We start from the raw sequence: 16,636 nt of genomic DNA, 5'->3' as shown, positions 1-16,636 counted from the left end.
CCTCCAAAATCCCCAAATAATAATAATAACATCCATTTCTAGGGTTAGGGTTTCACTCCACCGGAAACCATGCCGTTGTTTCTCTCCGACGAAGAATACGCCCGGTGCTCCGGCGATCCATTACTAATCTCTCAGAAAGCCGACGCCTACATCCAAAACCTCTACAATCAAATCGAGACTCAAAAGGCTCAATACGACGCCGCGTCAATCACCGCCGAACAAACCTGTTCGCTTCTCGAACAGAAGTATGTTTCGCTTAAGTCGGAATTCGTTACGCTTCAATCGGAAAACTCGAGACTTAGTGCTGATTTTGAACAACGTGTTTCGGAAGTTGCTCAGATTCAAGCCGAAAAGCACCAGATTCATCTTCAATCTGTAATGTTTCTTTGTTTATTATTTGCTTATTGTGTTTACTTGCTATATGATGTATTAACTGCAACTGTTTTAATTGGTTTCATTGAGAAGAATGTTTTGTTTATCAGATGTAGCTTTAGGCAGTGTTGTAGAAGTCGCTGGTAGGGCTGCAGTTAGTCGGGATTAGTTGGATTGGAATTTGTATATGGTTTTCAATTTTATATACATATACATAGACAGTTTCTGGATCAAATACATTGTATTCTTAACATGAAAACATTGAGAACCAAGTTGTTGTTATTATTAGGTTTGTTTTTATAATTGTTTGCTGTTATTTTTTATTTGTATTTGCTGATTTCCGATTATGAGACGTTAAAAGTATTTGTTGATTTACATTTTGTTGTTATTATTAGGTTTTTTTCTTATGCTGTTATAAGTATTTGCTTTTATTATTTTGTTGCTGATTTTGATTCTTTTGTTGTTATTATTAGGTTTTTTATCTTTGTTATTATAAAACAATCTTTATGCAGATTGGTATTGTAGTTGGTATTGTTTTCTACGTTCTCAGGTTAAGATTATATTGTACATGAACCTTCCCCTACATATACATACACATTTTTATATATAATTTATATATATGCACATTTCTATATGTAATTGCAGTGCACACACATTTTTATAACTAATTTACACATACATACACATTTTAATCTAGAAAAACGTGTATCGAAAGTCGCTCAGATTCAAGCGGAAAAGCACCAGATTCATCTTCAATCTGTAATATTCTTATTATCTATTGGCATTGTTTATTTGTTCTTCATGTTCTTCTGCTAGATGATGTTTTAATTGTAGTAGTTCTAATTGATTTTGCTGACAAGTTTACTGTTTATATTTGAATTTGACTGCTTGTACTGTCATTTGATGATGAACACTCAGAATATATTGATGTAAATCTAGGGATAGTTGGTACAATTGCATTCGTGATTTGCTGATTATGTTTTTTTTGCCAGATGATGCTTTAATTGCAACCATTCTAATTTGTTTTGCTGAGAATTCACCGTTCATATGTGAATTTCGTTGCTTGCTAATGTGATCATGAACAAAGTAAATTATTTCTAGATGCAAACCTAGGGATGGACGATGCAATTGCATTATTGATTTGTTCATCTTGTTTTCTTGCTTGATGATGCTTCACTTGTAACCATTGTAATTGGTTTTACTGATAAATAAGTTTTGTTTTTTGTTTTTGGATGTGAATGTAGGGATAGATGGTACAATTGCATTATTGATTTGGTCATCTTGTTTTCGTTACTGGATGGTGCTCTGATTGTAACCGTTGTAATTGTTTTTTAGTGAGGAAAAAAAAGTCTGTTTTCTAGATGTAAGTTTAGGGATAGATGGTACAATTGCATTATTCTAGATGCAATATTTCTTTTGTTTATTTGTGTTTTTATTTGCGTGTCATGTTTACTTGCTAGATGATGTTTCAAATGCAACCATTTTAATTGATTTTGCTGAATTTGGCTGCTTATAGTGTTATGTGCTCTTGAACACTATAAGTTTTTGTTTTTAGATGCAACTCTAAGGATAGATGGTGCAGTTGCATTATTGATCGATTCATCTTGTTTCCCTGCTACATGATGTTATAATTGCAACCATTCTAATTGATTTAGCTGCTTGTAGTGTTATGTGATCTTGAAGTCTTGGAACGTTGTAAGTTTTTGTATTTTTTTACTGGTAACTCTAGGGATAGATGGTGCAGTTGCATTTTTTTATTGATTCATGATGTTTTCCTGCTAGATGATGCATTCGTTGTAACAGTTCTAATTGATATGCGGATAAGTTCACCTTATCTATTTGAATTTGGCTACTTGTTTATGTGATCATGAACAAGATGTAAAAACCTAGGGATATATGGTACAATTGCATTATTCTAGATGTAATATTTTATTTATTTGTGTGTTTTTATTTCTTTATTATGTTGACCTGCTAGATGACGTTTTAATTGCAACCATTTTAATTGGTTTTAGTGGGAAAAAGGTTTTGTTTACTAAATATAACTTTAGGGATAGATGGTACAATTGCATTATCGATTTGCACATCATGTTTTCCGGCTAAATGATGTTTCAATTGTAACTGGTTACTGAGAAGTTCACTTTATTATGTTGACCTGCTAGATGATGTTTTAATTGCAACCAAAATAATTGGTTTTAGTGGGAAAAAGGTTTTGCTTACTAAATATAACTTTAGGGATAGATGGCACAATTGCATTATCGATTTGTTCATCATGTTTTCCTACTAAATGATGTTTCAATTGTAATTGGTTACTGAGTTCACTTTTTTTGATGGCTGCTTGTACTATTATGTGATCATGAACACTCAGAAAGTTCTGTTTTCTAGATGTAAATTTAGGGATAGATGGGATTTGCTCATTATGTTTCCATGTTAGATGATGTTTCAGTTGCATTCATTTAACTAGCTTTACTAAGAAGTTCACCTTTTCTATTAGATTTCTGTCTTATGTGATTATGGGCACTCAAAAGTTTCATGTTTTCTAGATGTAGATATAGGGATAAATGGTACAGCTTGCAAAATAAATTAGTAAATTGTTGTTCAAATTAAGTAACGTGTTATTCATGGTTTCATGTTTTCTAGATGTAGATATAGGGGTAAATGGTACAGCTGGCAAAATAAATTAGTAAATTGTTCAGTTTCTATGATAAATATTCTATTTAATTGGGTTATTTTTTGTTAGATTGGCAGAGATGGGGATATTGAGCGTCTGTCGCTGGAAGTTTCCGAGCTTCAAAAGTCAAAAAGTCAACTGCTGCAGCTGATTGAGCATAAAGATTTGGAGATTAACTAGAAGAATTCTAGCATCAAGGGTTATCTTGACAAGATTGTTGCTTTGACTGACACTGCTTCATCTAAGAAATCACGGATTAGTGAGCTGGAGACCGAGCACTCGCGCATCCATGCTTCTTTGGCTCGGTTGACTCAAGAGAAAGAATTGGTCGATAGACACAATCTTTGGCTTAATGACGAGTTGACCACCAAAGTCAACAGTCTTTTGGAGCTAAGAAAGACACATAATGAACTAGAGGCAGATATGTCATCCAAGCTTGAGGACCTTGGAAGAAAACACGACGACACTTGTAACACATTAAAGTGGAAAGATGATAAAATCAAGGAACTTGAGTCAAAGATTGAAGCTTTACAGAATGAGCTCTGTTCATCTAAAGATATGGCTGCGGCGACTGAAGAACAGCTGTCTGCTGAGCTGTCAACTGTAAACAAACTCGTTGAACTCTACAAAGAGAATTCAGATGAGTTGTCCAAGAAGGCTAACGAGCTTGAAGGTGTTATTAAGGCTCTTGAGACACACGCGAGTCAAGTTGAAAACGATTATAAAGAAAAACTCGATAAAGAAACATCTGCTAGGATTCAATTCGAATACGAAGTTTCACAATTAAAAGAAAAACTTGAAAAGTGTGAAGCAGAATTGGAAAATTACAGAAATTCAGACCAGCTTAATCTTTTGCAGGTGGGCAGTTACAGCACAAAAGCATATGGAGACCGTATTAACGAAGATGATAATGATAATAACAATAATTTAATGCTTGTTCCGAGTGTTCCATCAGGTATTTCAGGGACAGCATTAGCTGCTTCTCTTCTTCGTGATGGTTGGAGTTTAGTTAAAATGTATGAAAAATACCAAGAAGCGGTTGATGCTTTGAGACACGAGCAGTTGGGAAGAAAACACTCACAATCGATTCTGGAACGTGTTTTGCATGAAATCGAAGAGAAAGCCGAGGTTATATTAGATGAAAGAGCGGAACACGGAAGAATGGTTGAAGCATATGATACACTAAATGAGAAACTGCAGCATTCACTCTCTGAACAAACCGTTCTTGAGAGAACTATTCAGGAGTTAAAAGCTGAGTTAAAAAAACACGAGCGCGACTACAATATAGCTCAAAAGGAAAACATTGATTTACCAAAACAGGTTACGGTTTTATTAAAAGAATGTCGGGACATACAACTTCATGGTGGATCTGGTAATTATGATTCTGTTGACGACCAGATGGATGTTGGTTTGGACTCTGATGATGTTTTCTCTGACCGAATGTTGACTTTTAAGGATATTAACGGATTAGTCGAGCAAAACGTACAGCTTCGTTGTCTAGTTCGTCTTCTTACCGAGCAGATTGAAACTAAAGAAACCGAATTAAAGGAGAATTTTGAAAAGGAGTTTCATAAACATTCTAAAGAAACCGCTTCTAAAGTTGATGCAGTTTTGGCTAGAGCAGAAGAACAAGCACAAATGATTGAATCACTTCATGCATCTGTTGCAATGTACAAAAGATTATATGAAGAACATAAACGCCATGTTCCTCAAATTCAATCTTCAGATCCCGAACCGGCTGACATACGAAACAATATTGCACTCATTGTAAGCTCTTTTGATGCTTCTTCAAAGCGAGCATTAGAACAAGCTTATGAACGTATAAAGCTTTTAGAAGAAGAGACAACGGGGTTAAAAAGCGAGATCATTACATCAAAGTCACAACGTGACAAGTCAGCTTTAGAGGCGACTTTTGCTCATGAGAAACTTGAAAGATTTATGAAAGATTTTGATCGTCAACGGGAGGAAATGAACGGTGTTATTGCAAGAAATGTTGAGTTTTCACAATTGGTGGTTGACTATCAAAGAAAGATTCGCGAAGCTTCTGAATCTTTGCATATTGCAGAAGACCTGTCACGCAAGTTAAACATGGAGGTATCAGTTTTGAAACGTGAGAAGGAGATATTAGTGAATTCTGAAAAAAGAGCGTTTGAGGAGGTGCGTGTTATGTCGGAACGTGTTCATCAGTTGCAGGCTACTTTGAATACAATTCAGAGCGCTGAAGAAGTGAAAGAAGAATCTAGAAGTGCTCACCGTATGAGCCAAGAAGATTATGTGAAAAGAACTGAACGGGATTGGGCTGAAGCTAAAAAGGAGCTTCAACAAGAACGTGATAATATTCGCCAGCTCACACTGGAGCATGAATCAGCTATGCGAGCATCCATGCAAAGAATTGAAGAAATGGGAAAAGAATTAGTTGACGCTTTACGCTCAGTTTCTGATGCTAATGCCCGCGCTTCTGCTGCTGAAGAGCGTTTATCCAAGTTAGAGAAAATGAAAGGTGCTGTGGTAAATGACGAGAATGCCCTTGTATTGTCAACTACTGATGAAATCTCCTTGTTGAAGGAACAGATTGAGATCAGAGTCGCAATCTGATAAAGAACACATGTTGCAGTATAAGCGATTGGCACAGGTGAACGAAGCTGCGTTGAAGGAAATGGAAACTCGGCACGAACAATTTAAAACCGGGGCCGAAAACATGAAGAAATCATTGGAAGTTGAAATTGTTTCATTGAAAGAGCAGATTAGTCAGCTTTAAGACGGTTATAACTCGAGGGCACAAGAAGCAGCTTCTGCTGCTGTATCACAAGAACAAGCTCTAGCTTCTTCATGGTCTGAAATTTCCAAGTTAAAAGAAGAATTAACTGCAAAAACATTGCGTATCGAGGCTTTAGAGTCACAATTAACTGCCATGAAAGATGATTTGGAAAGTGAGCATAAAAAATGGCGTGCTGCTCAAGATAATTATGAAAGACAGGTTATTTTGCAGTCTGAAACGATTCAAGAGTTGACCAAAACATCGCAAGAATTAGCATCAGTTAAGGAGAAAGCAACCGAACTCCAATGTGTATCTGACATTCTTAAAACTGAAAACGATGAGCTAAAGAGCAACTGGGAGACTGAAAAAATGGTTCTGGAGGATTCCAAAGATAAAGCAGAGAAAAAGTTTAATGAAATTAATGAACAGAACAAAATCTTGCTCGATCAACTCGAGGCGTTACACATTAAGCTGGCAGAAAAGAGTCACGGTTCTGGTTCGGGTGAACAGTCTTCAGATGATGGTGGATTACAAAACGTGGTCAAGTATCTAAGGCGGTCAAAAGAGATAGCAGAAACTGAGATCTCTTTGTTAAAGCAGGAAAAGCTACGGTTACAGTCGCAGCTTGAAAGCACAACGAAATCCGAATCAGAAGCTCAAGCGTTACTTCGCACTGAGCGAGAAAGTTCTCGAGCGGTTCATTTTACAGAGGACGAGTTTAAAGTGTTACAGGTTCAAGTTAGAGAAAAGAATTTGCTGAGAGAAAGTAAAGTACAGCTTCGAGAAGAAAACCGCCATAATTTTGAAGAGTGTCAAAAGCTTCGTCAAGAAAACAATAATGCTAAAACTGAAGTTGAGAATTCAAACGTTTTGGTTGTTGAAAGGCAAAATGAGATGGAAGCATGTAAGAGAGAGATAGAAATGCTAAAGAAAGACAAGAAAGATCTAGAAACAAGAGTAACCGAGCTGCTTGAAAGATTTAAAGATGTGGATCTTGAAGATTACGTTCGAATCCGAACCGATTATCAACAGATTAACGTGAAGTTATCAGATAAAGATGGACAGTTAGAGGAGGTTAAGAAACTTGTTTCTGAAAAACAAGATGCAATCGTACGGTTGGAGACTGATCTTGCGAGAAGCAAAGTGGAAATAGACGAACGAGAGCTGAAAATAAACAATGTTGTGCAAACCGAGAGTTTGTTAAAATCAGAAGTTGAGAAACAGAAGAGGATTATTTTATCGTTAAAACGAAGGTGTGATAATTTGGCGAAAGAGAAAGAGGAAACATCTAAGAAGAATCAAGAACTTTCTAAAGAGTTAGTTGATTCTAACCAAGTGAAGAGAACCAATGTAGACAGTTCGGGTGAACAAGCAGAAAAAGATGCAAGAATTCAAATGCTTGAAAAAACAGTTGAGAAGTTAAGAGACGAGTCTAGAGAAAAAGAAGAAAAAGATACAAGGATACAAATGTTGGAGAAAACAGTCGATCGGTTAAGAGACGAGGTTAAAAAGGGAAAAGATGAAGTTCGTGTTGAAAAGTCGAAGAACCAAAAAACTGAAAAGGGTATCAATGAGGAACGGTCAAAGCTGGGCGACGAGTTGGAGAAACATAAACAAACGTTGAAAAACTTATTAGACGAAGTTGAAAAGCTGAAAGCTGATGGTGATATGTTTGATGACGTGGCAGCCGCCTGTCTTGCTGCTGTGGAAAACATTGAACAGGTAGCACATAATTTAACCACTGAATTTGGAGTTGTAACTGCTACAGACACACCGCCAGTAACCATCACAAGCGAGGCGGTTACTATTACTATGCCAGTGGTAGGAGAGAGTGTGAAGCTGCCGGCGGTTACTACTACTATGCCAGTGGTAGGAGAAAGTGTAAAGCCACCGGTCACATCAAAACAGAAAGTCGAACCGCGTAAAGTCGCACGAAGGTTGGTCCGGCCTCGTATTGTAAAACCCGAGCAATCGAAGCTTGATGTGGATATGTCAGAAGCGGTTGGTGTGGTTGATGTTAATGCCACATCATCTGCACGCAAACGTCCCTCTACTTCAGAGGGATCACACGTGAGTGACATCAGCACTGCTGACGTGGCACCGCCTCAAGTTAAGAAATCTAAAGGCTCAGAACAACCACAGGAGGGTGGTGAGCCTCCTGAAACTATAACTGAAGAGGATGATAATACTGGAAAAGACGAGGAGGTTGAGGCAGGTGGCGAAGATCAGGCGGTTGAGGAAAGTGATGTTTTCGGTGAAGAGAATGTGAACAAAACTGAAAGTGAAGACCAAGTTAAGGTTAGTGAGGCGGAGCACACACAATTGCAGCCTGTAACAGAAGGAGGAAGTGAGCCTGAAGAGGGTGAAATGGTTACTGATGCTGTTACTGTTATTGGTCAAGAAACGGATCCGATTAGGTCACCTTCACCTTCAACTATGCCAGTTGAAGAGGACATGATTGAAGAAACCCTAGGTGATTTGGAGGTGAGTTCTCCATTGTTACCAATGGAGGATAATGAAGACAAAAATGAAGAAGGTGAAATAGAACCAGAAGAAACGACTCCCGAAAGTTCAACAGATAAGCAGGTAATTAATGACGGGAATGATGAAGCGGGGTCCACTGCTGAAGAGGCTACCATTGATCCTGTTCCCGTTTCTGTTCCTGTAACCGTAATAACTGCTGTTACAGTTCCTCCGGTAAATGAGAAACCTTTAAATGCATCTGTTATTGCTGAACCGTCACAGAGTGTCGGAAATCAGGATAGTGTGGTTACGTCAACAGGGCCCACACAGGAAGAGCCAGTTGTTGATACAGGGTCCACCACGATTAATTTGAATGAGAGAGCGAGGCAGAGGTCTCTGCAGAGACTGGCGGGACAGGGACAACAACCTTTGCCACCTGTCACCAGGGGTCGTGGACGGGTTCTGCGTGGGAGAGCTCGTGGTGGACGTACTGGTCGTGGTGGTCAAACACCTGGTTCTCAAGGTATGTGATGTTTGTTAAAAGTTTTTATAGTTTCATAGAGAATTGACTAATGCGTTCACTTTTTTATGCTTGTAGGAATGTGATGTGGCACCTATACTTGATGTTGATCTCCATCTTTTTATTGTCAGGTACTCACTCTCGAAATAACAATCTGAATTTTTAAATTAAGCGATTTAGGATGATTTATGTGTTAAAATACACTTAGTGAACCATTCAACATGTTTGACCAGTTTGATTTTAGCTATGTATGCATGTAAACAAACACTTAAAGCTCTTTCGGATGAAGTTGAAAAAATCTTGAGGTTGATGTATATTTACAAAAGGAAGAATTTTTGAAAAGATTTTGACTAGTTGAAGATTTGAAACTCAAAAGGTAGGCCTACCTGTTACTTACATTTAGGGTAACTTGAACTTTTACAATAGTTAAAAGATGATTGGATTAAAATTTTGGAATGAGTTAATAGTTTATCACACAATTAAACAACATTCTGTACTTACTAAAATTCTGAAATTCTAAATCAAAGTATCTTCAAACTTTTGTGAATATTTTTTTTCTCTCAAAGTTTAAGCTGGGTAAATCAACCTTATGAGCTTTAATCTCAATTAGTAAGAATCTCTTCAAAAGGTTTTCTTTTTGTAAATGTGCGTCAACCTCTTATCATGCCTGCTGGTTTTCCACCTCTATTTTTTTTTGCTTAAATCAAATAATTAAATTCATTCTATGGTTGTACAAACTTCTTAGATTTACCTTTGAAGATCTTACCTACCTCATCTATTATATATTATTTTGGTGTGTGTAGGTTTTGGATAGTTTATTAGTATTCAGAATGCAGAAAGCTAAAGAAGCTATTGTTGGTAATCAAAGTCATGTAGAGCTGGATATGAAGGTTTGTCTTAGAACTATTTCATTAGATTGTCTCGCATTTGTGATACATAATCTTATATCGATAATTAATTTCTCTTCTCGTATTGCAGGAGTTTTTGGTTGAATATAATGATCAATCTTGAAGTTATGGAATTTGATGTTTAAATCAATCTTTTTTTTATGATTTAGTTGTATTTGAATTTTCGACTGCACTAGTGCATCAAGTACATTTTCTTGTCTTGAAGGCGGATGTTGTAACTTATCTACACATGACCCAGAGATCATGTTTGGGTAAGATAGTGCATGGTTTGTTTTGACCATGTGTGTTTTGGTGTTTAATGTTTGAAGAGCCTAAGTTGGTATTTACAAGTCATTTCTCTATTTTAACATTCACGCTATATGTTAGATAGTACATAACAATCGTGTTAGGCATGCTCTGACTGCTTAATCTTTATTTGTGACCCTAACTTTGAACTTCAAAAATACCGAAAATAAATATGACCTGAATAAGTTCCATTTATTTCAATGCAGTTTTTGCAGGACATGTGTTCTACCAACAATTAACCCAAATTAGAATCGTTCTTAATTATATGTCAGTATTTGGTCAAATGTGAGAGAAACAAAAGATAAAAGTGTTGCGTCACACATGTATTCTCAGCGAAAACAATAAGAAATCAACGCAACGTGACTTGGGGTGCCATAAAAGGTGTGTTATAACTTTCACATTTGGCTACTTACGTCGTCTAATCATTTTAAACCAAGTTCACCAACTATTTAATTAATCTTAATTACTAATTAGACTAATGCATAAAATATAATTATGAAAGGTATTTGCAATCAAATAAAAAATCTAAATTTGTGGTTTATATGATTCACTTAACAATAATGATCAACAATATTAATAATAAAGATCACTATTGTTAGTTACATCATGATTAAGTCGTATTAAACACGTGTATAAAAGTTTGCTTAGCGCGCAACCCTTTCAAATCACATATCAATAATGCTACATGTTCCGGTGTACTGAAAACACCATCATTACCTGACATCTAGATAAATCCTGATCACAAATATCATTTCAAACTTTTTAAGAAATGATGTTCAAATATCATTTCTTTCATGGCATGAAGATAAATCTTGATCACAAATATCATTTCAACTTTTCAAGAAATGATGTTCAAATATCATATCAACTTTTCAATCAGCAATATTATTGGAAAATTGCAATTCTGCCCTTTGACCTTTCTGGTCAAATTTGGTCTAATTTTCACCAAGAAACAGTCAAAGGATAATTCATCCTTCTTGATCCTTCAATTATAAGCATTTACAATTTCAAGGAAAAAGCATTTACAAAATCTAACACCAATGAATCAAAGAATGCTGAAAACCGTAAATATTTATAAAACTTCACTCCCGCTTTCGTCTTCGTGTTCTATGAGATTGCCACGTCCACAACATTAAAAACATGAAAAAGATCACACCAGCAGATGTCCACATAATCACCAGCCATCTTGGCATTGGAGTTGGAAATAAACCTAAAAAATAAAACCATCATTCAGCAAGATACAAATAGTCAATGTTGACTTTTTTGGTCAAACTGGTTAAATTTTGAATCTTTCATCAATGTTGACTTTTTTGGTCAAATAAGTTAAAACTCACCATGTCCAAACTTGATACAGATGAAGAGTTCAATGATGCAGATTGCAAGAGAAAGCCAACAAAAAGCTCCAACCTTTTTCACCGGTTTTCTAAACAAATATATCACAAAAGTTAAGAGTCAAACATATGCATAGGTGGCACAATTGTGACTCGTATACTATTTATAAACGGGCCAAATTCATTTTATTCAAAGATCTTGTAAAAATATTGTTTGTGATTGTACGTAAGGCATAGTCACTTATTAAGAAACGAACAAAAAATGATTAAGCAACCCCTTGCAAGAAAGAGATGATTACCGGTCTTGTAGGTAGGAATTGTACTCTCGGATTGTAGGGATTGCAATGAGCCACCAAAGGACCAATCTATAAACAATGATCGGGTTTTGAGGTGGGACCCACAGGCAAAACTTGAGGAAAAAGGTATTGAGTTCAACGGTTAAGAACACAATGCAAAGGCTAAATACTTGGATGAACCGCCATGGGCCAAGAAGTGGGTTCCACTCATCCTTATCCCAATGTGCAGGCGTAAATTGACTCAATGTTCGTTTTACCTGCCAAAAAGATGATGTCCAGATCATTAAATATTAATATGGTAAATATATTTTGTATATGTAATTTAATATGATGACAAAGAATTGCACGCTATAATAAAGACCAATGATAAAAGATTACCACTTTTAAAAAAAAGGAGTCGAAAGACTTTTTTTCCATAACTTTTTAACCCAATGCATTTCTATATGTAATGTAATGACAAAGAATTGCACACTAACTAAAAGACCAATTATGACATACTACTACTTTAACCAAAAAAGAAGTCAAAGTTTGACCTTTTTGACTAAACTTTTTAACCAAATGTACGAAAAGAAGAGCTTACTTTTCCCAAAATATTCGGTTGGCGGCTTATTCCGACCCACTCGTATGTTTTACCATCAAAATAGCGGACGGTGTGCATTCCTGCCCAGATACCTGTAATACGAACAAGATTAGCATTACCGATGTAAAAGTCAACAAAAACAAAGATGGACTTTTTCTTGGTTCCAAGGACTTAATATGGTTATTCGGGCATGTAAACGATGTATGGTTTGAATATTTTGAAGCCAAGAATGCAAAAACTAGTAATTAGTTTGGATTATTTAAGCAAAAGGTAAAGGCTTTTTCGTCCATTTGTCACACTACATGTAATAAACTTATAATTATGCCTAATAGATTAGGGTTTGTGATTACTTACCAAACCAATTGCAGATTAATATATCAAGAACAATGCTGTCCCACCAGCACTCATTGAAATTTGGCAACATATGGCGAAAAGTTAGCTGAAACATAAAAACAATGCATCGATCATCCTTTAAAATAAATTAAAAAACAAAAATAAAAGAAAATGAAACTGTGATCTTTTTAGAAGACCCATCACAGTGCATAAGCATATTTGAGTTGGGTTTCCTAAAAAAATGTCAAATTAAAAAAAAAATAGGTAACAGGCGAACGGGTCAAACGGGTTAAAAGTTGACTATACAACCACCTATGTTGTTTTATTCAAACTTCAAAAGGATTACATTATTACTCTAATAGTGTGTTTATTGTAATCATAATAAACACACTAGTTATCTAAATGGACAAAAAAAGTGTTTTAATGGTCAACACAACCCAAACTGGCCCGCTTTGACTCGCATTAAACAGAAAGTTTATCTTCACTGTCTAACCTCCATTAATTCAAACCCAATTGATAATACCCACAAAAGAGGTTGATTACGGATCATTATCGCTTTTCCCCACCACCCGAAAATATGAGCCGGAACAAATTCATCAAAAAGTGTTTCCTGCAAAATCCAAAACCAATTAGTAGTCTGTAAAGCTCTTTTAGTCAAAAAGGTCCAATTTTGACTTTGGTAATATGCGTTTGGTACTTTCATTACAAGATCGATATGGACGGATTTTCTTTTTTAGTTTCAAAACCTTTATTATGACTCTTTCGTATATCATTATAACCTTCTTTAAGTTTCAAAGAATAACTAAATATCATAACTTTGTTAAATATGACTCTGGCATTCAAAGTCAAAGAATATCCAATAAAGATCAAGGTGAAATGGCTTAGCGTAAAATAATCATTTTCATTTCATAATCAACACATATCTATACAAAACTTAAACATGAAAATGAGACTCTTGGATACACAAAAGTCAAATACAAAAAGGGAATTAAAGAAATGAAAAGATTGTGAAAGAAGAAATCATACATAAACATTTATAAACCTGCTAGTAGGATTTTCAGGTACATAAAGCCGACAATCCACGCCATAAGATCTCTCGGGAAGTTCTGAGAAAATAATAAATATAAAGTCAAGCCACCAAATAAACTAAGTTACATATAAAACGGTTTAAAACATATATAATCAAAAAAATATGTTACCAACACCAAGATCAGGGTGAAGATACTTCATAAACTGCCTAGCATTGTCACGAGTCTGTCAAAAGATAGCAAATGAAACAAACGTTAGTAATCATACACTCCCAACACAGCGTAAGTTACAAGTTTGCCCAGAAAAATTTGACAAAACAATATAAAACATATTAAAAAGAACCTGAAATAGCAAAAATGTTAAAGCAACAAGGTAGATAACAGCCATCCCATGAACTAGCCGCCAAATTGCAGGATGCGGCCTTATTAGTAACCTGCAAGATCATAATATTGGAAGATCATGTCATGCATGCAAATAATAATATGCCCAAAATACCCATGCAAAGTAACTTGTACCACTAAACTTAGATAAACTTTGGCAAACAACATGAATGATGAATTAAATCGAGAATATTGGATATACAAAGCTATTTAAAATATAAGTATATAACGGTATGAGAACTTACGTAGATGGCGCTTGCAACAAACAATAAGTCAGGAAAACCGCAATCATTGCCCATATGCCCCTTTAAAAACAAATAAGCATTATGAATGTTTTCAAGGATAATAACCTTATGCAAAAGAGATGCCACAAAATCTAACCTTTTGACTGATGTTACAATATCAGCCGACGAACTACCTTCAGGATCAAGAGCTCCACTTGCCCAACTGAAATCTCATCCCAAAAGCACATATAAATAAATAAAATAGTAATCAAACAAATCCCATTTTATATAACTTAGTTCCATTAAAGATCACCAAACAAATTCTTCCTAACGTCGAGAATTGCGAGAAGCGCATAATGCATTTGTACCTCTTGCTTTAAGTGTTATACAAAAGATGGATACATAACCGCCAAACCACTAACTCATTAAATCATTAATGCACAGCGTACAAGTTTATGAGGTTCTTGCAGTTCTTAAAATAAAAATGGTTATAAAAGAATGCGTCCGGTATGGACTATTAGTCAAACGTTTTAATATATGAAAATAAAAATGCATAATAACAAAACCTATTGTGGTTTAGATAGTATTTGCTTATTTCAAGTTGGTTATTAACTTATTATACATAGATAAGCACTTTTAATAAGCAATTTGAAAAATGAAATGGTAAGTAACAATCAATTAAAGGACCAAAACTATTGATGTGATACAAGAAACTTACATAAGAAAACATGCACCGATGAACAATAATGTAATCGTACGGGGCTTGTAAGCCCAAGCTGTCCACGGGTCAAATTCATCCACAGTGGTCAATGTGCTCACTTCACCATTATATTGACCACCATTGCCTTGTCTCCTTCCTCTTCTATGACTATTAGCATCCATCTTATACTGTTCACTAGTAAAACAACAATAAAACACCAAAATTATATACCAAAAACCGATCATTTAGCGCGAATTCAGCTCAAACACAAGATAAAGACTATAAACAAACAAGATAGAAATCATAGAATATGCATCATGTAACCAACCCATTAATGATCAAATTCTTTCAAAATAAATCTTGAAATAATAGATTTAATTTTTTAAAATTTAAAAAAAAAACAGCTTGTGATAGTCACGGGTTTAAATGCCTTTTAATCTTTGGGAATTGAATGTAGGACCTACAACCAAGAAAACAATTAAATAAAAAGTACCAACAACTTCTTAAAACCAGCAACTCAATCTTTTTAAAAAATAAAACACTTTGATCCTTAATTCCAAAAGATTCCCATTAAACACCAATCAAGAACACCATAATTCAAGAACCCAAATCTTGATTCTCATTAATTCTCAAACCCATCAATAAAAACACAAACTTTATGACAAATTTCAACCCAATATTCAAAACCCATATCAGAAATCACATAAAAAATTGATTAAAAAAATAATAAAAACACAAACTTGACACCAAATTTCAATCCAAGATTGCAAACCCACATCAGAAATCACACAAAAAACATAAAAATTGATTAAAAAAATTAAAAAATACAAAAAATGAAAAAAAAAGGTACACAATACACATAGATAGTTATTGAAAGTACACACGGACATACATGTACATGTGCAACAGAAACAGATTATTATCAGAAGAGAGAGAAAGAGAGATTTGTTGATTGTTATTACATACATACATACATAAATATTGATTAATAAGCCTTAGCTGCAAGATTGATCAAGAGCCGTCTGATCTCTGTAAACAATAAGAGTTGGATGATGAAATCTTGGTGTTTGGTGTAATAAAAAGATTTTCTTGGTTAATGCTTGAGGAGGGTATATATAGATATAAAGAACGTGTACGTATAGAGAGAGAAAGAGAGAGAAGAGGGACAGGTTTTATTAGATAAAGAGAATGACGAAGCCAAAGACGATTTAATAGCGACGTAACATGTTGTATTTGTCGTCTGTATGTTTTAACTCTGTGTAAACAAACACACCGTTGATTAGTTTTTCTAATTTAATATTTAATGGTTAATAATAGTGAATATATTCGGATAATGTTAACAATATTCTCTTTTCTTTAAATTTCTAGAAAAAGTTTATGACTTTACATGTATGATGATTTTAGACCATGTGTACTCAAAACCCTACATCCTGAAATGTTTTACGTAATGTTTTAATAATTGGATTGGACACCGAACCGAATGGGCAACCGATTCACCGGTTCAACCAGTTGATCAATATTTATGGCTGGAAAACAACTTTGGTAAAAAAAATGACGGGTATGGCTGGAAAAAATATTTCAAAAAAAAACATTTTTTCATAGTAAACAGGTTGAACCGGTTCTCTAGAAGCCGAGTGACCTATACAGAACCGGACCGGTCAGTGAACCGAATCCTGGTCCGACCGGCCGGTCCAGTCTCAACAACATTGGTTTTGCGTCACGTGGCATTCAGTCAATATTTCAAAGTTTCACAAAGAACATGTGTATTGATAAAATGATCACAACTCTC

At 35.1% G+C, this 16,636-nt stretch overlaps 1 protein-coding gene and 1 pseudogene across 2 annotated transcripts; one reads left to right on the top strand and one right to left on the bottom strand.

Annotated features, from left to right (window-relative positions):
- On the top strand, positions 1-8,792 carry LOC143579797 (nuclear-pore anchor-like; annotated as a pseudogene). The gene is made up of 2 exons (XR_013143526.1): positions 1-375; positions 3,110-8,792. The product of XR_013143526.1 is annotated as a nuclear-pore anchor-like (transcript).
- A 2,219-nt stretch (positions 8,793-11,011) lies between these two features.
- Positions 11,012-15,124, bottom strand: LOC143579801 (CDP-diacylglycerol--serine O-phosphatidyltransferase 1-like). The gene is made up of 12 exons (XM_077063000.1): positions 14,866-15,124; positions 14,305-14,370; positions 14,169-14,228; positions 13,886-13,976; positions 13,714-13,768; positions 13,541-13,620; positions 13,008-13,124; positions 12,536-12,620; positions 12,182-12,273; positions 11,605-11,858; positions 11,309-11,397; positions 11,012-11,184 (listed from the first exon to the last, which is right to left on the bottom strand). Exons 1-12 carry the CDS (start codon positions 15,090-15,092, stop codon positions 11,057-11,059), a joined length of 1,344 nt encoding a protein of 447 aa, XP_076919115.1. The 5' UTR covers positions 15,093-15,124; the 3' UTR covers positions 11,012-11,056.
- Between the last annotated feature and the right edge of the window lie 1,512 nt (positions 15,125-16,636).

This window comes from Bidens hawaiensis, unplaced genomic scaffold (genome assembly GCF_021521415.1).
Source record: "Bidens hawaiensis isolate Kalapana, Puna unplaced genomic scaffold, B.hawaiensis_p1.1 tig00029978_1, whole genome shotgun sequence".
Classification (NCBI taxonomy): Eukaryota; Viridiplantae; Streptophyta; class Magnoliopsida; order Asterales; family Asteraceae; genus Bidens; species Bidens hawaiensis.
This window is presented reverse-complemented; position numbering and strand designations above follow the sequence as displayed.

Coding starts and splice junctions, on each gene's coding strand:
- LOC143579801 (XM_077063000.1), bottom strand. CDS start 15,092: ATGATCGGTTTTTGGTATATAATTTTGGTGTTTTATTGTTGTTTTACT. Junction 13,769..13,885: donor TAACATTTTTGCTATTTCAG/GTTCTTTTTAAT, acceptor ATCTTTTGACAG/ACTCGTGACAATGCTAGGCA. Junction 11,185..11,308: donor CTGTATCAAGTTTGGACATG/GTGAGTTTTAAC, acceptor TTTATTTTTTAG/GTTTATTTCCAACTCCAATG.